The 27,110-nt window shown below is 42.0% G+C and overlaps 1 protein-coding gene and 1 pseudogene across 2 annotated transcripts in view; both read left to right on the top strand.

Annotated features, from left to right (window-relative positions):
- Positions 1–554: 554 nt before the first annotated feature.
- The window catches only part of FRMD4A (FERM domain containing 4A), a gene marked incomplete at both ends in the record, with an annotated part of 535,058 nt that continues 508,502 nt past the window's right edge, over positions 555–27,110 (top strand). The window contains one exon of the mRNA XM_084253889.1: positions 555–599. Within this exon, the coding sequence (XP_084110015.1) occupies positions 555–599 (45 nt within the window). The remainder of the gene's footprint in view (positions 600–27,110) is intronic.
- Positions 10,276–10,945, top strand: LOC311183562 (large ribosomal subunit protein eL19-like; annotated as a pseudogene). The gene has a single exon. The product of its transcript is annotated as a large ribosomal subunit protein eL19-like (transcript).

Consider the following 27,110-nt stretch of genomic DNA (forward strand, 5'->3'; position numbering starts at 1 on the left):
AGAGACACACCTTTCTGCAGGAGAGAAGACACTGACCAGATTGCAAGCGGTAGGTTATGACATTCAGCATGTTTATGCAGCAGAATTGCTGAGAGATGCACAGAGGTGGGGACGGATGGTGTTCGGGCTGGCTGATTTATCTGCATTAGAGAATGTTTTATTTTAATTGTCAGTTAAAAGAAGAGTTGCTGCCTGGGCGAAGGTATCAGTTAAAAATGCTGTGTTTTAAGCTTTTCTGTTTGTGTTTGATGTGGTTTCCGTGCTTGTGCAGCTCAGTGCAGCCAGGGGGGCTCACCTTTAAATAACCTGCAGCTTCCTATTTTCCTACCCCCCCCACCCCCCAGCCCTGTTCCCACCCTTTCTTCCCAACCCCTCCCTGATGTCCCCCCCCCCCCAACCCCATGTGAAATGTGGCCTGTCTGTGCCCTGAGTCTTTCGCTGCCTGAGTCTGGATTTCTGGCTGATTTGCTGTAGGTATTTGTGGATGCTTCGCAGTCACCCAGGGCCCAGGCGGACTGACTGTGCAGGAGCTTTGTGCATGGGAATCGGAGACCATGGCAGTGCAGCTGGTGCCCGACTCCGCTCTCAGCCTGCTGATGGTGAGTCTCGGGAGGAGGTGGGGCCCAGGCAGCGCCCAGCTCCAGCCTCTCCCTCACTGCTCCGTGGGCTGCTGCTGCTGCGGTAGCTGCAGTCATGTTAAAAATTGCTCTGCTTTATCCCACAGGCTCTTTTGAAATGATTTCTTGGGTAAGAGTATCAGCCATGACACAGCACTCCCAGGGAAAACAGCATTAGATTTGCCATTTTAGAAACTTGTTGCTTAGTGCTATTTTGAGAGATGTGCTTGCAAACAGGTGCTAAGAGCCCTTGGAAATAGATTCCCACCAACGCCTCCCCCTGGCTCTCAGCATCCTTTCCCCTGTGCCTTTTGCATCTAAATCGAGGTGATCATGTTTGTTTCTTTTTTTCTTATCTTCTCATGGCAACTGTGGGAATTTTTTGCCCACAGGGCAATTGAATAGGATCCTCTCTTGGTGCCCACGTGTCTGCTTAGACTCCCCGAGAGAAACAGCGGGAGGTTTGCTGTGATCTTTTGTGACATGTGGGCTATGTGGTGAGCATGCACATCTCTGACTGCAGGCCTTGGCCCAGCCCGTGTGGACCACTGACCTACTTTAACCTGGGTCAGTGACTTCGACCAGGCTCAGAAGGTGGCCCTGCTAGCCTGGTCGCACAAACGGGCAGTGGCATCCTCTGGCTTTAACCCTGTTGACTTTTAACTGTCTCAAGACTCCCAGTTTGCCTTTGCAATGAGGCTGTGCTTCCTCCACCCGGTAGCCCACGTGGTGCTGCCAGACATAGCCCACTCAGGCTCGGTGCATGAATGTTTCTGTTTCATGGAGGATTTTAGGAACAAAGCGTATGTACTTTGCTGGATGTTTTCTGACTGAGAAGGGTAATGCAGCTTCATGAGGCCTCATGAGTTTGTTGAGGCCACTTGGAAGAGGAGCCAGTGGGGCGTCCACCTCCTGGGGGGCCAGCCAGGGGAAAAGAAGAGGGGCAGGTGTGTTGGTTCTTTGTTGCCCCCAATGTCATTTGGGTCACAGAGACATTTGAAATGCCTGAGGCCTCTTGGATCTCAGGAGGATTGGAAGGAATGAAAGTTGTTTTCTGGCAAAACTGCCCTTCTTCCTTCACTCAAAAATTCCATCATTCCTGTCTACCTTTGGTCACATAAGTGGATGGCAAAGGCTCTGAGTATTTGAGGTTGTGCAGGCACTGAAGGACAGCGTCTATGAGGCCAGAAGCCTCCTGGGAGGCTGGGAAACTGGGAAGTCTGTACAAGGGAATCTGGGAGTCTGTACAAGGAGGAAACTGGGAGTCTGGGAAACTGGAAGTCTGTGCAAGGAGGTAGGGGTTCACGCTGCACATGTAGGTATACGTGTGCATATTATCCTATATTGGTTAATAGTAATAAATTCTGTATTATGTTAACATGGAGAGGAAATACCTTCTTGAAAAATAATTCCAGGGATAACTGGGCCTGCTTATCTCAGATTTGTGCTCTGAATTCTGTCCAGTGCTTCTGAGCATTTAGGTGTGTATCTCTTTTACTCAGGGCCCTAAGGATAAATCCTGGTAGCAAAAGAGAACACAACTCATCATCCATGCCCAGCTTCTCTTTCTCTCTCTCCCCACCACCCACTTCTTGGGTTCCCAGATATTATGGGTATGGGTGCTGTCCGGGAGATCTCTGCAGCTCAGGCTTTATCCTCCATTTTTCAGAGGATTCTGCCCTCAGATCTCTCTCCATAGCACTCACCTCCTGCCCGGATTAAAGGATTGTGTGTTTGTCTTTCAGAAGCCAAGGAAATAGCTCTTGACACCGTGATGGACCATTAGATTAGAGGACCCTGGAGCACAGTGTGTAATAGGAGTCAATGAATGTTTTCTGGTTCATGTTTGGTTCAGTGGAATTTTCCCCTATGGACTTTGTTGCTTTTTTCATTTTTTAAGGGTAAACCCCTAAGTAATAGCTTCTCTGACCTATTGCATGATGAATTTTCAAAATTTATAAGCAAGTCAAGGAGGGAAGGAAAGAGGCAAAGAGGCCATTTAGCAGAGTTGCTTTGGCTGTGAGTTGAGGAGGGAAGCTATAGACATTATTATTTATTAGATAATCAATCAGCCAATCTGCTCTCAGGATTTATGGAGCCCCTCCTGTGTAATGGCAGAGCAGGAGCTCCTGTAAACACCCAGCCTGGGGAGGCCGGTATCAGGTTGCCTGATTGCATTCTAATTCTGTGCCATTATCAGGCTCAGAAAAATGGGGGAGAAGACTTGGTTGCACCCCCTTGCTTTTGGATAAAGAGGCAACTGAAGGTTATATTCAGTTCAGACTCTAAATGATTTAAGGCCGAGCATGTTTATTTGATCACAGAAGTGCCAACAGAGTTGGAGTTGGAGAGCCCTGGGCCCTGTTCCTGCTGATCACTCATTGGGTGATCCTGGGTGTGTCATGCCGCGTCTCTGTTTTGTCATTTACTAACAGGCTCATGCTCACCTCTCAGGTGCCTGTCAGCTCTGTTAAACATAATTTAAGATCTCTAGGAATGGGGTCCGGGACAGAACTCCTAGAGGGGCAACTCTGTGCCTTAGGCAGCATCATATCTTCTTCCCAGCCCAGTGCATGGGCAGCATGGCCCTAGTTGGTGACATTTGTTCTCAACCACATGTGTCAGGGCGAGTGTGTCTCAAACTACTTTCTGGAATGGCTGATCATTTGGCTCATTCACCCTTCACTGTCAGGAGCCCTGCCTCATAGATGCCTTGTTTTTTTCTCTTGGACAAGGGCAGGTGACCTTAGAAAAGAACCTGAGGTGCCTTTCCAAGCTGGTACGGGCATCTGGGAGGGCTCTCGGCTGTCTGTCACAGCACACATTTACAACATGTGGTGATGACATCAGAGGATTTCATTGATTTCTTTTAATAGGGAGTTAGTGTGTGTGTGGAGCAGGGGGAGGGGAGGGCAATGTGGTGAGTATCCATGCAAGACAGAGTCCTTTGAACAACAGAAGAGGGGTGCACTTGGAGAGAGGATGTGCACTTCCACATGCTGTCGTAAAGCCTGTTTCCCCATCTTTGCAGAACAACTTGGGAAGCAAGAAAAGATGCTGTTGTGTTTACCACATTGCTGGGAGCCTTGAGCCTGATGTCTTTGATTATAGAGCATGAAGTGCTTGACTCTGGCACGTGCTGAAGTCATATGAGTTTGGGGAACACTGCAAAGGCTAGGACACGCTGGAGCCAGGAGTTATCCATCACTCCTTTAATGACAGGACACAGATGGATGACCCGTGGGCCACAGAGGTGGTGTTAATGTCATATTGGCTCTGTGCTTCTGAAAGTTTAGATGGGTCAATTGAAATAGATTTAAATATGTTAGCCAGCTAGTAATAATGCAAATTATGATTTTATGCAAAGTATTTTTACATGTATCACCTCATTTAATACTATTTTTAAAACAAAAATATTTGATAATTGGAATTTAGGACTCTGCCAATGGTCACATAACTGAAATTGGTGGGGCAAAGTCTCAGAATTGAGCCCCTTGAACTCTCAAGTCAGTGCTTCCTCTGCTTCCATACAGAAGCTTGAGAACTTGATCACCAGGATCTTCTAACACTGGATCACCCCCTCCATGTGCCTCACTTGTGATCCATTATGCCTGTCTGACATGTTTAGGTGGGCAATCCTATCTTCTTCCTTACCATTCTTTCCATGGTACAATGTAAAATTTCATTGCATCTGGTTTGAGTCTAACAAGAAGAAATGTTCTTATACCTACAAGAGACTTGTCATGTTTTCAATATCCACTCTTGGTCTTTGAAGAAGTTTCCAATAGTCCTGTTTCATAATAATAAAATCAGATATGTAAAAACTAATTTATAATTCATAAGAATTAGTGGGTGATTTATTCTCAAAAAAGGAAGGCTGTGAATTAGTTTATCCTGATAGTTCTTCCCATCCTAAAAATTTGATTCAGGTTCCTGAGATTCTCTTGAATAGGTTTACTCCCTGGCCTATTTTAAATAAATTCCAATCAATAACCTGCTGTCCTATAACTTTATCTCTTTCACTTCATTTCATTATAGAGTCTTCTTTCCACAGTCATTTTCCTTATTTGACATTTTCCTTTTTAATTAACCAACAAATATTGGCTGAGTGTCTACTCTGGATGAGAATACAAGACAGTCACTGCCTTTAGTGCAATCTAATGGGGAGGCAAGCCAGAGATACCTAGAAACAAGGAATGCAGAGGACAATTTCAGATGCGCATGCTGGATGTTAATAAGGCAAAGCATAAGCGAATCCTGGGGTACTCAGAGTTCAAAAGCCCTAGGGTGCCCTGCTGTCAGATCGGAAGAACTGGTCCTTTCACTTGAGGTAATTTGGTGAGGAAGGGATGAGTTAAAAAAGCTAATTTGAGGTGATGAAAGTGATTGAATTATGACACTGGAGTCTTATGTTTAGGAGATGAAAAGTAGACAGGTTTTGACAGAATTCCCATAGGTGATGAAGGGTTACATGGCCAGAAAGGCAGATCAGAGGTGTGACTAAGGTCCTATACTATTGTTACCGCTAATTTCCTCTAAATTTGACCCTTTACAACCCTGTAGTCATAGTTTCTAGTAATATACATTTTCTTCAGATCCTAATTGGCAAAAGGTATAGAATAAAAATGTGTTTTGTCTTGAGGAATATTCCTCTTGAGCAAATAAAAAGTCTTATGTTAATCTGAAGGTATTATTTCTTTCTATTACATGATGAAACTCAGATCCAGAGCAGTTAAATGGCTAACTCGTGATGGAATTGAGATATTACCCAGATTTGTGGGATGGTTGGCTCATATTGCATATGTGATATTCACATCTTTTATGAAATTTAGAGACTATAGTGATATGGGAACACAGGGAGTTGTCAACTACCATCTGAGCATGGGGCCCGGAGTGGGATCCTGGAAGCTCTAGTCTATGGGTGGGACTAGTGCTCAGCATCATTTATCTTCTGGTTTATTTAAGGGAGGATAATTGTCCAAAAGTCTCTGGGAAATGATCATGTCTTTGTTACATCTAAGTCAGTAGCTAAAATCCTTCCTAATTAAATTATCCACCTTCTAAGGTATAATTTCTGAATGGGTGTATTTGACAATTGTGATATTAATAATTCAATAGTTAGTGTTTAGTTTACAAATGTACCTGTCAAAGACGGTGAAATGTGCAGTCAGTGACAGTCAAATCATTTTCTCAGGTCAGTTTTAGCAAAATATGTATTTATTTTCTGTCAAATCTGTCTCTCTGGTGTAAGTGACAGGAACCTACTCAAGTTGTCACTAGCAAAGAGGAAAATGTATTGACTAATGTAGCTGAGAAGGCCAAGGATTGCAGTAGCTCCAGGAAAAGCTGGATTGAGGACTCCGGGTGATGGCATCGGGACCCTGCTTCTGTGCCTCTCTTGGTGTCCTGAGTCTACTTTCTGTTGACTTTCGGCTCTGGCAGAACTTCCCCAGCAGCTGGGGCTTACTTGTTGGCAGAGTTAATGGACTGAGATTAGGGACTTTCCTCCCTGGTTGTCTCTTTTGTCTGTTTGACCCCATTGGATATTGGGCTTGGCTGGGGCCAATCACTAGACCTAAGGATGGGTCTCCTGACCAAGTGGTTCCTCTCTGTGTTTAGACCTGTGGCTGGCAATTCCATCTGAATTACATGGGGTGGAAATGGTCGGTTGCAAAAGGAAAAGAACTTCTTTCACCAGAAGTGAAAGAAGGATACTAACAAGGTGAAAACAGTAGCTGTTTACTACAATGGTCTTTGTAGCTAGTATGCAATTGTAGGGGTCCTGCAAAACTGGTTCAGGGGAGAAACCATCCATGAACCCTAAATCATAGTTTCATTTTCCCTCAAAGTCAAAGTAAGTGGAAAAGCCCATTGTCTGGCTAGCTTCACCTAGACAAATGCTAGGTGAAGCTTATATTAGGTCAAACAAGTCTCACCATCTGTAAAGTGGGAGAATAACATCTACTGCACAGGATTTGTGATAACTGGTGAGACATGTGTGCAAAGTGCTCACCACTCTTACTTTCCCAATGCATGGAGTTAGGAGTTGCTGGCTTCATCTTAAAATGATAAGAAACACCCATCCACCTGAATTTGTTGCATTGGACTCCTGAATGAATGGAGTCAATTAAAAAGAAAAAATACGCAGTTCTATTTCTCCATCTCAATGTCTGGACAATCAGTGACCACCTTGGCTCTGTTTTATAAAAACAGATGCTCCCAGGGTCAGGTGATCCATTCCAGTCATGAGTACATTTAAATTTGCTTTCCTGTCTTGAATAACTAATAAAATTTTCTTACCCTCTGAGGGGAGATGACTAAAATATGGGCTGCAATATGTTCTCCCTGGCAAATGCAAAATGCATGCCATCCAGACCTGCTACACATGATTGGGCAACTATTAGTGGATCTCTGTTAAAAATTAATTGTAAGGCTGCTTTGCAAAATTTAATAGTGGTGTGGAGAGCATATGTTGCTGGTGCAGGTAGCAGCTTATCATTAAATCCTATGCCAAACTATGAAGTCTAAAGGAACATATGGTATTTAGCCTGGTCGTAATCAAAGGTCCTGGAAACATGCTTGACTAAGACCATGTGGTACATACCGAGTGAGGAGACTGAATTCCAATGTCAAAGTAACATTGGCCTGCAATCCATGTTGCATAGTAATGAGTGCTTTTATAAGTGTGGATATTGAAATCTTAGTTTCACAGTTTAGACCTAGAGAAGCAATTTCCTGAGCTATAGATTTAATTCTTCTCCTCAAGCAAAGTCATCCACACCCACGATTTTAACTTACTTCTGTGCATAGACTCACTAATCAAGTCTTTGGCTCAAGCCTTGCCCCCAAGCTCCTGATGACTCCCCACCTAAATGCTCATCAGATTTATTCTCCTGATTGCCCCACAGGAACCTCAAACTCAATCCACCCCAAAGAGGAATTAGTCTTTTCCCTAGTCTGCACGTCTTACCTTCATGGGCGGTAGCACCGTTTTCCCTGTCATTTCCAAGTATCATCATTGATTCCTTCCTCTTCCTCACCCATCTTGTTCAGTTTCCACCAGGTGCTATTGCTTCTGCTTCCTCCATTTCTCTCTAGCCCAGTCTCCCCTTCTCTAGTCTCAGTTCACAGCTGGGCTCTCTGCAGCGCCACTTACCTGGTCCTGCAGCTTCTAATTTCTTTTCACTATATCTGTCCCCTGTATATTTTTCAGAGTGATAGTTACAAAATCAAAATGTAATGTCTCTAAGATCCTCTGCTAACACCTGATTATATGTGGGATGGGGCTTAAGCTTTTTAACATACCACCTCAGTCACTTCATGATCTGGCCTCTGCCTCCCTGTTCAGTTTCATGTCTACTTTCTCCTCCAGACTCACACTCTGACTACAAAGCCCTCTGTGCCACATACACCATATGGGTCCGCTTGCATACTTTCAGAAATGCTCTGTGTTGCTATCCTTTCCACCTTCTTCATTTTCTCCTTCATTTCATAATTTTTCTCATCTCACTTATTTGTATTTGACTTGTGATTCTGTTTTCCTTAATAGACTGTGAGCACAAAAAATATAGATTATGTCTCATCACTTATTAACAAATATTTATTGAATAACGACCTGCCAGTCACTGTTTTAATATGAGGGATGTTGTGAATAAGACAGACCAGGTATCTGCTCCCCTTGAGCTCACATTCTCTTGAGGAGAGATAAAAATTAAATACATGGAAAATAAATAGATATATCAGAGAATCATAAAGGCCCTATAATTAATTAAAAGTGGTGATGGGGATCCTGGGGAATAGCTATAGTGTAGGAAATCAAGGAAACGTCTCTATGGACATGGCATTAAGGTAAAGGGTAAATGGCAAGAAGAAAACAATGGTTAAAAAGTTATGGGCGAGAGGTTCCAACCAGGGTAAAGACTATAAAACCACACGGAGTTTATCAGCCCCAGTGCCTTGTATTATACTCAGTATAGTTGGTAAATTAAAATGTTGACTTATCACTTCTGGAAGTTTGGTACTGAACTAAGCTCTAGGAGGAATTTGGGGAGTGTGTGTGTTTGTGTGTGTGATGAAGACATCTAAAATTACTGAGCAATATATAATACATGCTGTTAACTACAGTCACCACGCTATATGTGAACTTGTGAACTTACTCTCTTAAACTGGAAGTTTGTATGATTCGATCAACAAATCCCTTTTTGTCTACTCCCAAATCCTTGGTAACTTCCATTCTATTGTTTCTACAAGCTGGACCTTTACAGATTACACATATAAATCATAAAATATAGTAGTTGTCTTTCCTGTCTGATCTGTTTCACTTAGCACAATGTCCCCAAGATCCATCCATCTTGTTGCAAATGGCAAGATGTCCTTCTTTGTTGTGCTGCATACTATTCCATCATGAGCGCACACCACACCTTCTTTACTTACTCATCTGTTGGTGGACAGTTAGGGTGTTTCCATGTTTGGGCTACGGTGATTAATGCAACAATGAAAATAGGATGCGGATCCTGTTTACATTTCCTTTAAGTATTTTTCAGAGATGGGATCCATGTACATTCATTTTTTAGGGGAGAGGGACGTAGAGGGAGCCGTGATGAGGGACCCTCAGGAGTGAATGGGCAAGAGTAGGAATGGGATGCAGGCACAGGTGGGGGTATGGAGGGAGGGGTTGGTGGGAAGATAATGGGACTGAATGAAGGAGAGTTGCTTTCTGGGAGAGAGGGAAAGCTGGGTCAGCACGTTGGGACCAGATGATGGAAGATGTTGCAAATGCTCCTCAAGGATCTGGCTTGGAGCCACAGGCACTTAAGAGCTTCTGAGTTCATGGATCGGGACTGACTTAATGGGTGTGGGCGTCGGGACGTTTAATCTGCTGATGGTAAGTGGGGTGCACTGGGGTGGAAGGGATAATGCCCATTTAGAGTCAACTGTACAAGTCCAGGTGGGAAGTAAAGAAGCAGCATGTGGAGGCTGTGAGGAAAGAGGATGAGTTTAAGGAATATTCTGAAGCCATCAAGTCAGTATGGTGGATGGATAATAGTGGTCCAAGCACAGAGAAGAGTCAGCCAGGACTTGAGGGTTGGCTATAGGAGCTGTCCGGAGTGGTGACAGCTAGCAACATTTTTGAGGTAGGAAATACAATAAGAATAATAGGCCGAAGTTAACGTAGGTGCTGAGGTAATAATGGGATTTCCTAACAGAGATGGCCAACAGACGGGGAGTTGGAGATACTAGTCACGTTAGTCCAGGAATTAGATTTGGAGGAGCAGATCTGGGAGCAGGGCTAGAAGCACAGAAATCTGGAAAAAGATTGAAGAGAGAAAAGAACCGAAGGTCAGGCCTGCCTGGGAAGGGAGTGTTCTAATAGCCGTGGTTACAAAGAGTTCTACACTTTGTGACACAAGACCACATCTGTGCTGGGTCAATATTACCTTGACTTGGACTTTCTTTACATTCAGTATGCCATGTGGCTTCATTAAAGCAGCCCAGGAGCTTTTGTTTGCTAGATGAAGGTTCAGTGCAGTTTCATTAGATCACTACTGCACAGGTTTCTGTAGGGCCCAGCTGAGCTAGGACATCCCTATGCACATTATTCCTAAACTTCACAAAGTAGGTGTGTGGTGCTTTTTCCTGTGGGGCGGGGGCTGCAGCCATGAGTATGCTCAGGCTTCACAAGAGGCTCATCTCCAGTGTCTTCCACTGTGGCAGAACGAAAGTCTGGTTGGACTCCAATGAGACCAATGGGATCGCCAATGCCAACTTAGTTAGCAGATACAGAAGCTGATGAAAGGTGGACAGATTATCCAGAAGCCTAGATGCCAGAAAAACACCTTGCTTGGCTAGCTAGAAGGGCAGGTATGTGGGCATAGGTAAAAAAAAAAAAGGGTACTGCCAGCACTCCAGTGCCTGAGACGTGGATGAGGAGGGTTAGGATTCTGGACCTGCTGCTCAGAAGATCCTGTGAATCTAAGACTGACCACCTCATGCATCACAGCCTGCATCTGAAAGTGAAGATGGGAACGTCTTCAAAAACAAGCAGATTCTCATGGAACACATTCATAAGCTGCAGGCAGACAAGGCTTGCAAGAAGCTCTTGGCTGACCAGGCTGAGACCTGCAGGCCTGGGACCAATGAACACACAAAAGCTGTGAGGAGCGGCCCCAGGCCAAGAAGGAGGAGATGATTAAGACTCTGTCCAAGGAGAAAGAGACTAAGAAATAAAACTCTCCCATCTCTTGTCCATACATAGTGGCCATGGAAATTGTGTTGCTCAGTTCCATAAAACGAGATGTTATCCGCCATAAGAAAAAACAACATAAAACAAAGTTAATGTATTATGTATGTGTGCCTATGTGCCTGTCTATTTATATCTATCTATCTATTTATCTATCTATCTATCTATTTGTCTGTCTGTCTGTCTGTCTGTCCGTCCGTCCGTCCGTCCATCCATCCATCCATCCATCCATCCACCCACCCACCCACCCAGCCACCCACCTATCTATCATATGTGTATATTCAGCTGCTACTGATACATAGTAGCTACTCCATACTTTGTGACTTAACCATGCTATTTTGCTTACCAATTCTGTGGGTCGAAACTTTCAGCAGTTTATCGTGCCAAGGGCTTGCCTCTGTTAATATCTGGAGCCTCAGCTGGGAAGAGTTGAAGTCTGGTTGGCTTGACACCTGGAGTTTGGAATCTTCTGGACATTTCTCAACTCTTATGTCTGGTGGTAGATATTACTGTCAGCAGGACCACAGCTGGTTCTGTTGACCACTGTGCTTTTCTATGGGCATTTTTCCACATGGCCTGGCTTCCTCATTTTTGGTTTCTTGCTTCAAGGTAGTGGGGGTGCTTACATACATCCAAACTCAAAACATCAAGAGTGTAAGATGTGTTTGGTGCTTCTATGTTATGATGTACGGATCATGAAGTATGGCCCAGCCTGCCTGCTCTGTGACCTCTAAGGTCTCATTTTAGTTTCCACTGGTGATTGGGAGCTAATAAAGCAATAGTGTTGCTTCCTTTACATGCTTGGCTCTTAGACTAATAACTTGTTTTGTGTCTTTATTACCCATGTGTCAAAGTACAAGAAGGGACGTAGCTTGGTATTAGGACTGCAATGCTTTTTTTCCCTCATAAGGAGTGTGAGCATAATTGAGCTGTAATGAACATGGCTGAGGTCATTTCCCAGGGATTAATGACAGGGAGAATGTGTTCGTGGCCTGAGGCTTAGTCTTCAGTCATTAACCAAGTTGGTCATTAATATTGTCCAGGAATGCTTTATGTTAGGCCATTACAACTACGGCCATATGCTGCTACAATTGGGAAACATGAACATTACCTGCATCAACAACTATTTGTTTCCTCTCCATTCCCCACAATTACTGAGCACAGCAGCCTTTCAAACACCCAGTCCAGAAGCATGAAGCATTGAGGGCACCCTCCCCTTTCTTTTTTTTAAGATTTATTTATTTATGCATTGAAGAGCCGGGGTACAGGCCAGACATGTGGGGGTGAGAGGCTTCACCAGAGACAGAGTGGGGAACAGAACAGGCAGATTGACCGAAGTACACTGCTGAGGGGAGCAGCAAGACAGGAGAGGTCGGCTGCACCATTTGGGTCACCTCCCTGACTGGCCAGGGGATCGAACTCATAGTGTGGTGCTTAACCCCTTACGCCACCAGGGAGGCCCTCCCTTTCCCTTTTCAAAAACATTTATAGAAGTTTGTGGGTAGAACTGAGGTTATGTGGATGTATTTGTAAATACCATCTGGTCCCTGGTCTCAAGAAGTTTAAAGTTTTTTGGGGAAGGCTAATAAGTTACAACATAGTGAGATAAATGTTATGGCAAGGAAAGCATCAACATGCTTCTGAACACAGGCATACAGAGCAGGACCCTCTAAATGGTGCTGTTTCAGGTAAGTTTTGAAAGATTAGAGATAGGAGGGGGAGGGTAGGGGAATTCCAAATCTAGGGAATAGCAGGGATGCAAACCAGAGAGTTGTTCCAGCAACCATGTGCCACTTTGGTATGGAGAAAGCAAAAGGGAATGGAGAAGAGGCCAAGATCCTGGCTAGAGGTAGACAAGGAATGTTTACCGAATAAATGGAAAAGAGTTTGAACTTTATCTTGAATTTTATTAATGATCATTGATGATTTTAGGTGGGAAATGAGATGATAGAGTTGTGGTCTGGAAATACATACTGTCTTAGGTGACGAGTGTAGAGAATTTCAAGAAAGGCAGAGTGGTGATTAGGACTTTTAAGTACAGCATTGACATTTAGGAAAATAAAGACTTAAAAAATAATTTGGTTTACACATCAGAATGTCAGTGATGATTTGATGGCGGGATACTGGGATACTTCATACATATGATGACAATCAAAAGATGACTAATAAAAGACAGAAAGGCTTGAAAAGGGAATAGGAGGTGAGCAACTAAACACAGAGAGGAGAACATAGAAGGTAGAAGAGATAGTACATGAGGAGCCTGAGGAGCAGGAAGCAAGAACGGGATTTCAGAGATGGAGAAATCATGAGCATTGTTATAGGCTCAAGGAGACAGACTCAGAGAAATTGAAAAATGAAAAACAGAAGGGGTGAAGGAAATGCTGGCAATACTTCTTCTCATGGTTCCAAGATGGCTGCAGCTGCTCCAAGCATCATGGTCTCATTTTTCTGTCCAAAAACAGAAAGAAGGGGAATAGTAAAGAGGCCTCACCTTTATTTTTTCATTGAGGAGGAAATTCTTTCCCAGAAGTTCCCAGAAAACTTCCCCTTATTTTTCACTGTCCAGAAAACAGTCACTTATGTGACATGTTACAGATTTGTTCACTGAGCATCCCCTCCCTCACCTCAGCCATGACCTGTCTGGAATGCCCTCCTAAACTGTAGAGTTTGGGGCTCTGAAAACACCATTCTCCATCTTCCCTCACAGTTGGGGGTTCTGCCTGATGTCTGGCTTACACCAAGCAAGCTCGCAGGCGCCAGGGGTGGAGGGCGGAAGTGAATGACCTGCAGTGGTAGCTGCAGGTCAGATTCTCTTACAAACCACATGGCAAAAGTATTCAGTTCTTCAGGAAAAGCACTTCTGGCGGTGCCTGGGCTGGTCTCTGGTGTTGGAAATGGTGACTCAGTGACACTAGGAGATCTCAGGACGTGCTTGGGCATTCATCTTGGCTCTGTCATGAATGAGTGGGCTTGGGTATTGGCCCTAGTGTATTCCCCATATAGTCTTAAATTAACCTGCCATAAGACACCAGTTTTTGCTTGTACTAATTCAAGCAGATTTTATTGTCTACAACCGAGAACCTTGAACTCTACACACAGAACTACTTCAGCTGTGAAGGAGGCAGAGAAAGAGAGTAGATGGTGTTTTAGGCTCTTCCAGGAGGTAGGAAGATTCAGGATAATAGCTGTTATATAGGGAACTGAAAGGATCTACTGAAGATCTGTGTGGACATAAACAAGTTTGTAAATAGAACCGACCAGGTAGGTTTTTCTTCGGTACTTGAGTTTTAAGGGGACATCAAAATATTTTATTTTTTAAATTTTATATATTTTTACATCATTTTTCATTTTTGCACAATGTATGCATTTTCATCTTGGTTATAGTCCCCATGCAATTCCCACCCCCCTTGTATTGATCCTACTCCCTCCTCTCCCCACCCCTGTAGTGTGTCTCTGGTTTATGGTTGCTTGTGACATCAAAATATTTTAAATAGAGCCATGAAAAGGCATAATTAAGTGCAAAATTGCATCATTCAGTGAACGTGACCTAGGTGAAAAGCTACTGGTGCCAAATCTAAAGCATTTCATGTCTGATGTGGCTGCTGACAAGAGTTACCAGCCAGGTCACCAAATGAAAGGATGGTAGTTACAAAATAGTTAGGATCTGGTGAACAGAAGGAAGGAAGACAGGAAGGAGGGAGTGAGGGAGAAAAGAAGATGGAGGGGAAAAGGAGAGAGGGAAAAAAGCACATTATGTCTTTTTAATAGTATGATAATTCACTTTTAATTATGTGAACAAAGAGGCGATATGGTGGAGATGTTTTTGAAAGTCTTGGTGAATATTTAGCTACTAGCATCTTGGGTCCACATCCTTTCATTGTTTAAAAAATGATTTTTTAAAAATTAATTTTTGCATCATTTTCAACTATTTGGGTGGTAGTTTTTAAAAAATAAAGATATTTTTACTTGATTAAAACCATATATTGAATATGTACCCACAATTGCACAAAAGGTGTATACAATAAAAATATTTGCCTGCAACCCTAGTTTCTTAATCCTTTATATTTTTGTATAATCTTCTAGAAATTAAGCTGCATATAAGTACCATCTTTCCATGTTAATCCCCATAGTGATACCTCATTTTTAAAAAAGATTGCATAATATTATATTTTATGAATGACTTAATTTATTTAATTAATCCTTTATTGATGGACAGTAGGCTATTTTCAATATTTTGTAATTATAAATATCCTTGAATGAACACTTCTGTGTATAGATCATTGTACAGCTGGCTTGTATATACCATAGACTATATTCCTAGATGTGGAATGTTGAGTCAAAAGTACATCATTTAAATTTTTTATAGATATGTCATATTAATATCTCCAAAATGTCACCATGCACATTCATTTTTTTCAAGTTCTCCTTTTGAACCTCTAGGAATATAAAAGAACCAATTTTTATCTGCTGATAGAGAGTAGAGGGACTGTAGAAAGCATGAACTATCCTCCAAAGGGTATTTAGATTCTTACTGTATAAACAATTACAGCATTAAATGTCTGCAAAATTCAAGTGGCAAATGAGCAGTGAATATCAATTACACATCTGCTGCATCTCAAAGGCAGATGGCCTTTTAATTTTATATCCCAAGAATTATACCCAAATTTCATTCCCTTCCTCAGATTCCCCCCTTTTTTATTTTCACTGAGAGAAAATAGTTTCTTGTACTTTTCATATATCAAATTAATTTTAACAGAAAGCACAAAGATGTTCTCTTATATAGTTTACTAAGCACATAACTGGGGTTGGGATTTAACCCATCTAGAGAGTCCTGTCAATTGTTTAACATGGAGAAGTGCCACATGAGAAAAGTTGTAAGACATGCCCCTACCTTTGATGACCTTGCAATGGGTTGTGAAATCAACATATGAAGTTTACATGATTAAGGTCAAATAAAAAGGCCTAATTAAGTGCTAAATTGCATAATTTAAGTATTCCTACTTGGAAATGCAAAGAAGGAGGAGGTTGCTTTGTGTGGAAGCTTTCAGAGATTCTATGAGACAGATGGCTGTTGGCTTGGTTATGTGGGGTGGCAGGAGGGAGTTGTGGGGAGCAAGGTGTGGTTGCCATGAACAAATGGAGCTGAGTAAGACTGAAGCTGAAGGGCAGGGATGTGTTTGAGATGGGCAATGTAACAAAAACCCATGCTTAGTAGGAAGGTATAGGAAGTAATAAAAAAATGGGTGTGATTATAGTGGAAGGAGAAGTTGGAGGAAAGAAAATGTGGAGTATATGCAGAACAAATGGAAGAACCAAAATGGCTCATGTTCTCACACTCAGCAACTGACTTTGAAGTGAACAATTCTTAGTATCCCACATGAAAAATGCCATCTTTCTTATGTTCCAAGATTTTGTGATTTTATCCAAAGTTGTTAGCCTTCAGAGATTGAGACAGTTGTTTTCCAAGACCTAGACATATGTTCAAGAAACATTTCTTCCTGAAAGACAATTATGGATGGTTTCTATCATATATGGATTATAACTAACTAACGCAAAAAGCTAACAAATCACAAGAAACACTCTTAGACTCTATGAAAAATAAAGTGGTTACCAGAAGTGGTGGGGCAGAGAGGTGGGAAGGAAGAGTTAGAGGGCATGAAAGACAATGGACAGGGCACTAAATGTTGGAGGGAGATGAGGTGAAGCTTTTTCACACATAGAAGTGGCACTGCACCCGCTGAAATTGATATAGCTTGGCAAATCCATAGTTTTATTTAAAAAAAAAACTTTTTTTTCAACTGAAGACTTGAGATGGTAGTAGTAGTAGGTGATGGAAGTTGGAGTGCTGGTGGGGAGGCCTGGGTAACATTCCAGGCATATGGCTTCCAAGGGCCTGTGCTAGTGGGGTGGCAGCACAGGTGGAATTGAAGAGGAATTTCAAAGCCAGAAGTCACTGACATCATAAAAAGAAGGTGAGGGGCATTAGTTGTAAGCCTGCTCTGCTCAAACCCCATGCTAAGTGCTGGAAGGAAGTAAAAACCTAACCCAAAGAGCTACTTCATTCAAACAGGTGAAGTTGTGTGCATGTGAAAAAAATAACAAGGTCAAACAAGGCAAGGACCTAAGAGAGTTATGAGCAAACTGCTGTGGAGGTTCAAAGAAGACACAGATCCCAGCTGCGTGGGGGAGACTGGGTGACTATGAGGTGTTAATTCTGAGAATACATTGAAGTTCAGTTTGTAGAGTTGAAGGAGAATGGTTGGGAGAAAGGACACTCTGCCAAGAGGTGAGCAGGAGCAAAGAGAAGAATGGCAACATTACTGGAGCACTGGGAGAGAAAGCAGTCATTCTGGGAGTTCAGATGAGGTACAGGGAAGGCAAAGGAAGGGGTATGAATAAAGCCAGAAAGGGATTTCCATTTTGTCTTTGAATTTCAGGCTGAGAAGTTTGTTTTGGATCAGGTCACAATGAGGATATGCTACATATTGGTAAACAGAGGGTTGTATGATAAGAGAATTTTACTGGGAAGAGGAATGGTGGTATGTTGATCCATGGGGAAAGGTCACGGGATTTCAGGGAGACATAAAAAACCTGGGTAGTAAAAGTGTGTGACTTCCATGGGGCCAGGAAGAAGCTCCAGTGAAGCCTTAGTGACAGAGTGGCTGCCTCAGAGGCTCTAGGAACTTCTTTATACAACTCAAGAACCACCTTGGGAGTTTGTTGAAAATTCAAATCCAGGAACTTAACCTCTGTATTTCTAATTCTCTGAGTGTGATGTGGTTCCATAAATATATTACCTTTAAAAACTATCCCAGATGATTCTGTTGCAGGTGGCTTAGACTCACACATGGAGAAATTCTCTGTACCCTAACACATTTATCTGTGAGATCTGTGAATTCGCTGTTTGAATGTAGACTTGCAAAATTGTTTTGTTTTGTTTTGTTTTTTTCAAGAAAGAAGCCATTGGGAAGAAAGGGACGTATCAGAGAGGAAATATTGATTCCTTGAATAACTCTTCAGATATTGAAAGTGGGTGTGTGCTGAATAAATTTTCAAAAGCTTCCCAATATTAGCTGTGGTCGATAGATGATGTCTTGTAGGATGATTGACGTGCAGGTGATTTGATATGTCATATTTTCAATTTGTGTGAAAAAACTTTATCTGGTCTTTTTTTTTTTTTCAATCCCACCCTCATTTTGTCAGTATCATATAATCTTGGGTTGGTGATCTTCCGCCTAGCTCCACCATCAATATATCTGGGCAATATTTCATAACAGTGGCGGTGATGGTCATAAACACACTTCCATCAAGCTTGAACCTTCTCAAGGAGTGCACTTGTTGTTTAAGCTGAAAAGACTTAAAAGAGATATAGTAGCTACTCAAAAATGAAAGATTTGTGCAAGGGAAGAAAAACCTTTGATTTTAAAAGTTTTTCACATGAAAGCAGAGCTATATTTTTCTCTCAATCTGCTCCTGCATAATTTTATCCTACTTTTCTAATTATGGTAACAGAACAAGAAAAATCCAGACTGCTGTTCACATTCTCACTACTTTCCTCAAGAAAAATAAATAAATAAGTTGATAGTATCTATGCCAGGGAAAGGGAAACAAAGCTAAGATGTACATTTTCTTTGTCTGCGTTATCCTTGGCACATTTTTTTCCCCTTTCTCTTCCCAATACCATTTGAAAGAATGTCACTCAAGACCAATTAAAGGGATTTGGATGAGAAACTTTGAATTTACAGTTGGTACCAATCAATAGCACAATTTGTCCATCAATAGATTTTGAAATGCTCTTTGAAAATGACTGCATTTAACTGTGGCTAAATGATTAGAAAATGAAATTTCATTGAGCAAATCTTCCTTTGTTTGAAAGACTGACCTTAGAACACTGAAAATCAGTTCTTCCCTTTATTTCTTATGTCAAAGACTATCAGTGTTCGGCAAAGAGAAACTGTGTCTGAAGCATCTTAGATACTTTCCAACACAGGTTTTTCCACTGACGTTCACCACATGTCTCTGAATGAATTTCTGGAGAAGGGAAGTGAGAAATTGGAGTCAAGACCCTAGTTAAGAACTAGGATCCAGTTGGTTCTAAGATGAAGGCAACTAGCTCTTTCTTTTCCAGACAGTGTGCCCGTAGCTTAAGTCTCCACTAAGATTAATTCCCTTATTTTCTCTAGAGTTTGGTGAGAAGGAATGTTTGGGATGGCAAAAAAGTATTGCTCGGTAAACCCATCTATGCAATTTCCCTAACATTTTCTTCTCATGCCGAAAGACCCTCCGTAGAATTAATGGTCCCTGTTGCACGAGTTGTCACTCTGCGAAGGGACCACTTTTGTTTCTTCCCTTTTGGGTTTTCTTCCCTTTTGGGTTTTCTTCTGCAGTTACCTAAACTGGCATAAGAAGTGAGAGAGGTGCTTTTGCATCCTCAGTTGGAGGAACAACGGGCAGGTTTCTAGTTCTGAGGAAGGAGTGAAATCACATTTGCTCTACAAGACAGATTTCAAAAGCACTTTGTAAATGTCACTAGTGAGAACCCCATGCCAGGACAAGTAGAACTTGCCCTGTGCTGATGCTCCTTTTCATGGTCCAATTTTGGGGACAGTAATTTCTTACTTTGGGGACATTCTCTTTTAGTTTTATTAGTGTATTAGCAGCATGGCTATCGTAACAAACACCAGACTGTGTGTCTTGACCAATAGAAATCTAGTTTTCAGAGTTCTGCAGGTGGGAAGTCCAAGATCAAGGTGCCAGTCAATTTGGTTTCCCTGAGGGCTCTTCTCCCAGCTTGAGATGGATGCTGTGTGCTCACATGGCAGAAAGAGTGAGAGGACTAGCTGGTGTCTCCTCTCCTTCTAAATACACCAGCTCCACCAGATTAGGCCCTACCTTTGTAACCTCATTTTCCCTTAATTACTCCCATGCAAGACCTAGCTCCAAGTACAGTCGCATTGAGGGTTACAGTTTCAATCTGTAAAATTTGGGGGACACACTAACAATACCTTGTTAACATAGACACCTTTGTGAAGGCCCAGTTCCTTTTTTAACTTCTGATTCATCCTTGGATTCAAATTAGTAGGTTTATTAATGTGTATTTTGTTTCTAGTGACACATGGATGCAAATGTTTTATCAAAGAAAAGTATCAGAAGTCAGAAAACAAAAATCAAAGAAAATGAATAAAGAGGGTTAGAAGCTAATAAGTGTGAATGAATTCATAAAAAGCAAAAGAATTTGCCTTTTACCACAGTCACATTTTAAATATTTTGCATTTTCCTGGGTCCGGCATTAGTCATAGGAGTCTTATTGAAAGCTAAAACATGTGCCTTGCTAGGGTAGTAAATTTGTTCAATGTCAGTTCCTCTCTTTCCTCCCCAACCCCCAGTCTCTCAGCCTAAACCCTCACGTAGCACTCTGAAATTGCTTGGGGCTTAGAGTTTCAGATTTATGAAGTGAAGTCATTGCTTTTGAATGATGGGCAATCATTTTACCTTTTAAATGAAAATAAGTTTAACCATCACTGATTTTTTTTTTTAAGATTTATTTATACAAGCACTGGGGTACAAGTCAGAAGTGCAGGAGGGTAAGAGAATTCACCAGAGACAGAGTGGGGAGCAGAACAGGCAGAAGGACTGAAATACACTGCTGAGGGGAGCAGTGCGCGAGACAGGAGAGGTCTGCCATGCCATGTGAGTATCCCCCAGGCTGGCTGGGAATCGAACCCACGCTGCAGAGGCTGTGGACAGCTTCATAGCACAGCACTCAACCCGCTGCGCCACCAGGGAGGCCCTAACCATCACTCTTTAAGTAGAAAAGACTCGCTAAATGTTTACTGAGTTATTACCTCCACACTTCTTTTTTTTTTTTTTTTGTAACCTTTGCATCCCCTGATGGGCATAGGTTCAAATTATGGATTTTCATCAAAATATCAGAACAGACTCCCTTAATTCTTCTCCATGGAGACATTGAGCAGATGCATACCCACATGCTGCAATTCAGAATTGCTTGAGTATTACCACTGCCTGCTGTATAATGGCCAGAACCTTGAAACAGAAACTTTGCTCTCTCTGAACTTGTCTCAGTGTGCTACATTGTGAGCATTAGCTGTTTGCTATTTCTGGCTTGCTTAGAGCAATCTCTGGACTTCTCTTGGGTAAACTTGTGTGTCAATATTGGGAAAAGACAGTTCCCCACTCCTTCCTCTTTTCCATTTTGAACTTGGCTAATTTTAATTTTCACTCTCCAACTTTAAAATACAAATATAATTCCCTTCAAGAAAATCTTTCACGTGTAGTCTCATTATGAACCAGGTAGCTATGAAGGTACAGCCGCCACCCAGGGGAACCAAGAAAGAGAGCATGTGGCATGTAGGATTGCATGATTACTAAATGCATTACTTTATTACTAGCATTAAACTTTATGAAGATGATTCGTTGGCATGAGATACATGGGTTCTCCTATATGTAATATTATTGTACTGGATACTCAAGTAGCTTTAATAAGAAAGGGTGCAAACTATATTACTTAAATATATGAGGTGCTTTGCCATTTTTTTCCAGCAATTTCCTGTGTGCAGTATGCTACCTTGAAGTATTTTATTATTAGAGGTAAGTTGTGGGACCTATGAACCTCCTTTTGATGCATGCATATTTTGGGGAAATGTGAATAATAGAACCTGGAAAATAGGTTAAGGAAAAAGCACAGTTTCTCCTTACACATTTTCACAGACCTAAAATTCTTTCACTTTTTTTTCCCACTCCAACCAAGACCAGACATGTGCTGCTAACAAGTATTGGTGGCTAAAGATATGGTACTGTCTATATTGATTTAGGTACCCCCCCCTCCAAACAGGCCCAAAGGCAAGGATTTGGGTATGGGTTGTTTATTTAGGACCTGATCCAAGGAAATAATTGTAGAAAAGTGGAGAAGTAAGGTAGTAAAGGAAAGAAAGCCAGAAAAGCAGGCATTAGGAAACTAATTTCCACTGTCAGCATCTTCTACTCAATGGGGAAACTCCTGAAGACAGAGCAGAGTACACCTCAGAATTAGCCCTACATTGGCGAGGCAGCTGGGATATTGACTCACCAATTCTCCATCCCATCTGGCACTGGTTGAAGACTGCTCTGATGCATTCATTCTCTGGCATTTCTGCCATCACTTTCAAAATGCTCTGTCTGTGGTGAAAGAGGGGTCTCCACTGCCAAAGTGAAAAAGCCCTCAGGCAGAAGTAAGGTGGGTAGTGGTGACTGAGGAGGGGTTCTGGCAGGACTTGCTGGTCCACTACCCACTAAGGCATTCTGACTTAGTGGATTCTACATTCCCTGAGGCTACAGGAGAGAAATGGCATTTCTTCTTGCTTCAAGGAGTCTTCAGTCTAGCTAGCAACCAAGACTAACACTCATGAGTAATCCATAATCAGATGCTGCTTATAATTGCTGCGAATAAGAGTTATCTATTTTTATGAAAACTACTGCTCTCAACATCACTAATCACTAGGAAAACACAAACTAAAGCCACAATAAGATTTGACCTCACGCTCATTAGAATGGCTACTATACTTTTTTTATTTTTAAAGACAGAATTAGAATCTGGTCTGATTTTACAGCCCATGTTCTTAATCATTATGTTATCTTTGAATAATGCTTTTTTTTAATGTAAAGTGAGAAGGCCACAGATTTTGCTATGTAGCACATTTGCTGAATAAATTTTTTATGATTCTCTAGAAGACTCACAGAACTCACTGAAAAGCTGTTAGGCTCCCAGTTATGGTTTATTACATTGAAAGGACGTAGGTTAAAAACAGCCAAGAGAAGAAGCATGTCAGAGTCCAGGAAGAGTATCAAAAAGCATCAAGTATGGGCCTCCTTGGTGGCGCAGGATGTTGAGCACCACACTGTGATGCTGTCTGCAGCCTCTGCAGTGCTGGTTTGATCCCAGCCGGCCAGCAAGAATCCCACATGCTGCAGCAGACCTCTCCTGCCTCACCCGCTGCTCCCCTCAGCAGTGCATTTCATCAGTCTGCCTGTTCTGTTCCCCGCTCTGTCTCTGGTGAATCCTCTCCCCTCCCGCACATTTGGCCTGTACCCCAGTTCTTGTATAAAAATAAATAAATCTAAAAAAAAGATATCTTAAAAAAATTATCAAGTATGGAATCTCCATTGTTGTGCTTTTCTTCTCCCCAGTTTTTAGTGAGATATAATTGACATGTAACATATTAGTTTAAGGTAAACAAAGTGTTAATTTGATGCAATTATAGATATCAAAAATGATTACCACCTTAACATTAACTATTATCTCCATCTTATCACATACTTACATTAATTTTTTGTGGTAAGAACATTTAAGATTTACTCCCTAAACACCATTCAAGTCTTTGATGCAGAATTTTATTTGCTATTATGTACATTAGATCTCCCAAATATGTTCATCTTATAACTAGAAGTTTGCATTTTTGGAACATCATCTCGCCATTCCCTGTACCCCACCCCCAGATTATTTCCTGGTAAACACCATTCTGCTTTCTGTTTCTCTGAGTTTGGCTTTTTTAATGTTTTTTGATTCAACATGTAAATGATACCACGCAGTATTTTCTTTTTCTCATTAATTTCACTTAGCATGATACCCTCAAGATTCATCTAAGTTGTCACAAATGGCACAATTTCCTTCTTCCTTATGGCTGAATGATACTCAAATACACACACAGCCACATAACCCCACCCCCCACCCCCTCCACACACACACCACAGCCTCTCTGTTCGTTCTTCTGTTGATAGACACTTAGGCTGTTTCCACGTCTTGGCTGTTTTGTATAATGCAGCAATGAACATGGGTTGCAGATATCTTTATGAGATGCTGATTTCAATTCCTTTAGCTATATACCTGTAAGTGAGATTGCTGGGTCTTAGCCCACTGTCTTTTCTGTGGAGTCAAGACAGTGCTAAATTCTTTGTATTGATATTTGACAATATGCACAGAGCATTGTCAACCAGGGAAGCTCATTTTCCATAGTTTTCACTGGCACTTGATCATGTGTGTCCCATGTAGCTAGCCACTAGTCTCCAACCCTTTCAGAGGTAGAAGTAATCCAGTGGGGGCCAAAACACCCATCACAAATCCAGTGACTCAAATTCCCAGGCAAACTCGTGGGGTACACTCCTATCAAGCTTGACCGGGGTCTTGATTTTACCTCCCACTACTGAGAGAAAAGGTGAGACCTCTCTTTGGATGAAAATAATTCTTCACCTCAGAGCACCTCACTTCTTACCTAAAATTTAGGTCTTAGTTTCACCACCCTTTCCTCAGGCAAGCCTTTCTTTTTCCTCAGACTGAACTGTACTTTAGTTTTATTGTCTCATAAACCCTTCATAGTACTTCATAGTATTTCACACTATTTTATTCTACAGATTTGAGTATTAACATTAATGCTTTTTTCCCTTTCGTTGGATTTACATCCCGTGAGTGTGGGGACCAAGCCTGCGTTGGTCACTATTATAAGCCCCACCTTTTAGCACAGTGCTGAGCTCATAAAATGACCTAAGAAACAAATAAAAATGGACTGGGGCCTGGAATAGAAAACATACTTGCAGACTGGCCAACCACTTATATGACTTTGGACAAATGAATAAGATTGAATGTTTATACAAAGCTTGGCACAGGGCCTCACGAAGTGGGTGCTTATGTTAATCCTCCAAGCCTGTCTTTTAGTGATTAGGAATTGATCCTGTATAGAATAAAGCGGTTCAATTCTAGCAGTGAGAGATGAAGAGAAGAACTGGATTCTGGAGAGACATGGGAAAAATCTCAAATTTTATGCTTTCCTTTGCTAAAGAAAAGCATTTCACTGGAAAGATGGAAAACAGGGCAGTTAAACTTTTGTTCATTATTGACCCTACTCAAGGAGATTTTTCTGGATTACGTCTTATAGGATGGGTGGCTTGATTGGGTTCCCCTCTGAACAGTGAATACTGGTTCCATGGGAGATCTCTCTAGAATGTTCTCACATCTTGTTCTCAGCTATACTTCTTTGTAATGTAATGTGCTATTTTCTTGCTCCTTCCCATCCCCAGCCTCCTCTTCTCTTGGTTTCATCTTAGCCAAATTACACATATTGAATTCTTCTAATCTTTCCTGACAGATCAATCCTTCTCAGCCTTTAATTATTCATGTGGCTCTCCTCCGAATTCCCTTCAGGCTACTAACTTTTCTGGCAATTGATGTGTCTTGTCTCGGGCAACTCATTTAGCTCTCAGTAGGTAGGCATTGGTGCTTATGACCAGGGTCGCCAAAAGGATAGACGAGGTGATGGCTGGGATCAGGGAGTTGGGGTGTTGCAGGAGTAGGGGTTAGGATGACTCTCAACTTAAATTCTACTCCCACACTTAATAGCTTTGACACACTGGCCAAGTTAGTCAACCTCTTCAGGTACCTGACTCACAAAATGGGGTGAAAATAATACTTACATTGCATGGGTTGTTATAAATAAGTTATAGCAAGCGCTCCCTCAGTGGGAGTCTCTATTATTCCTAGCAGCAGCAAGCTTGTCCCCTCCCGTTCTTCCTTATAACTTTCTACCCAATAGCTCCTTCAGTGGCCCACCCTATGTCCATTCCTGCCACTAAATCGGTACCATCTTTTGAGATTTTACTATTGCCAGGTTAGAATACACCTGGAATAATACATAACAGAGAAGAGGAGGCGATGTGTTCCTTTTCATGGGACATCAGCAAAGAGTCTATCAGAACAGAAAGTAATAAATACACCTTAGCTTAGGAGTCTTGTCCCCTTGTATCCAGAACACAGGAATAGCCTCCAGGCAGGTTTCCTTGTCTCTATGAAGCTAACCAAATATCTTCTTTCTCAGTATGAACCAAGGTGGAATGCTGAAAGTCCCTGGACCCAGGAAACGCCTCACAGTGCACAACAGTAGGTCAGCCTACAGTGAAACCCCTTTTCCTCTAGTACTTTAGGAATGCCATGGTAAAATTGATCTCAGAACACCATTTTATCACCTGAATAACAGAGGGAATTCCCTTATTCAGCCTGACAATGGCAGCCCTTCATAGTCTGGTTCTACTTGCCTCCCAGCATGTCATCTGAACAGCCTCACCTTCACGTAATACTCCTGCCAATTCCTTCCTATCCTCCTGGCTTGTTCTTCCATCCAAAAACCTTTATTCTGCTATCCTCCGCTTTTCCAAAATGCTTTTCCCTATAAATATAAATCCAACTGATCAGAAAGTAGTAAATCCCATATTACATGTGTTTCCAATAATTTTCTTTTAAAGATTTATTTTTATACAAGAACTGGGGTACAGGCCAGAGGTACGGGGGTGAGCAGATTCACCAAGTGGGGAGCAGAACAGGCAGACTGACTGAAATACACTGCTGAGGGGAGCAGCGGGCAAGACAGGAGAGGTCTGCCCCGCAATGTGGGTATCTCCCTGGCTGGCTGGGAATTGAACCGGTGCTGCAGAGGTTGTGGGCAGCTTCACAGTGCTGCACTCAACTCGCTGCACCACCGAGGAGGCCCATCCAATAGTTTTCTTAAACCTGATGTACTGTACTGATTTATGTAACTTGTCTGATTCACGTATGCTTGTGAGGCGAACGTGATAACCACTACACTACGGAAACTGATTCACGTATGCTTGTGAGCTTGCAGGTTATGCAGGAAGGGATAGGCCTGCACTCCCTTAACCTACCTACAACTCTCCACTGCCACTTTCTGCAAAAGAGCACAGATAACTAAATGAAATCAGGAAACTGATGCATAACATACAATGAGAAGTTTATTAAATAAATAAAAACCATAAAAATGAACTAAGCAGAAATATTGGATCCCACAAAGCCTGAAATATTTAAGACTTTATGGGACATAAAGTTATTGTTGCAGCAACTCTTTTGGTTCTGTGAAAGCAATCTCAGGTTACACATAAGTGAGTGAACATGGCTGTCTTCCAATAAAATTTTTATTTACAAAAACAGGTGTTGGTTTGGATTTGGCCCATGAGACATACTGATTCCTGGTCTACTTTATCTCCCTCCTTTTATAGATGAGGAAACAAGAGACATAACACCAGTTGTTAGTTCATGGCAGAATGGTCCTTAGGTTTTCACCTCTCAACACCTGCCCACATGTCACTATCATCTACTATTACAACAGCTTCCCCTTGAACTTTAATCTCTCCCTGCTGGACACAGTGAGGTGCCTGGAGCTGTAGCACTAAAGATGGGAGGTAGATATGGTGCTTAG

This window comes from Talpa europaea, assembly GCF_964194135.1.
Source record: "Talpa europaea genome assembly, chromosome: 14".
In the NCBI taxonomy this organism is placed as follows: domain Eukaryota; kingdom Metazoa; phylum Chordata; class Mammalia; order Eulipotyphla; family Talpidae; genus Talpa; species Talpa europaea.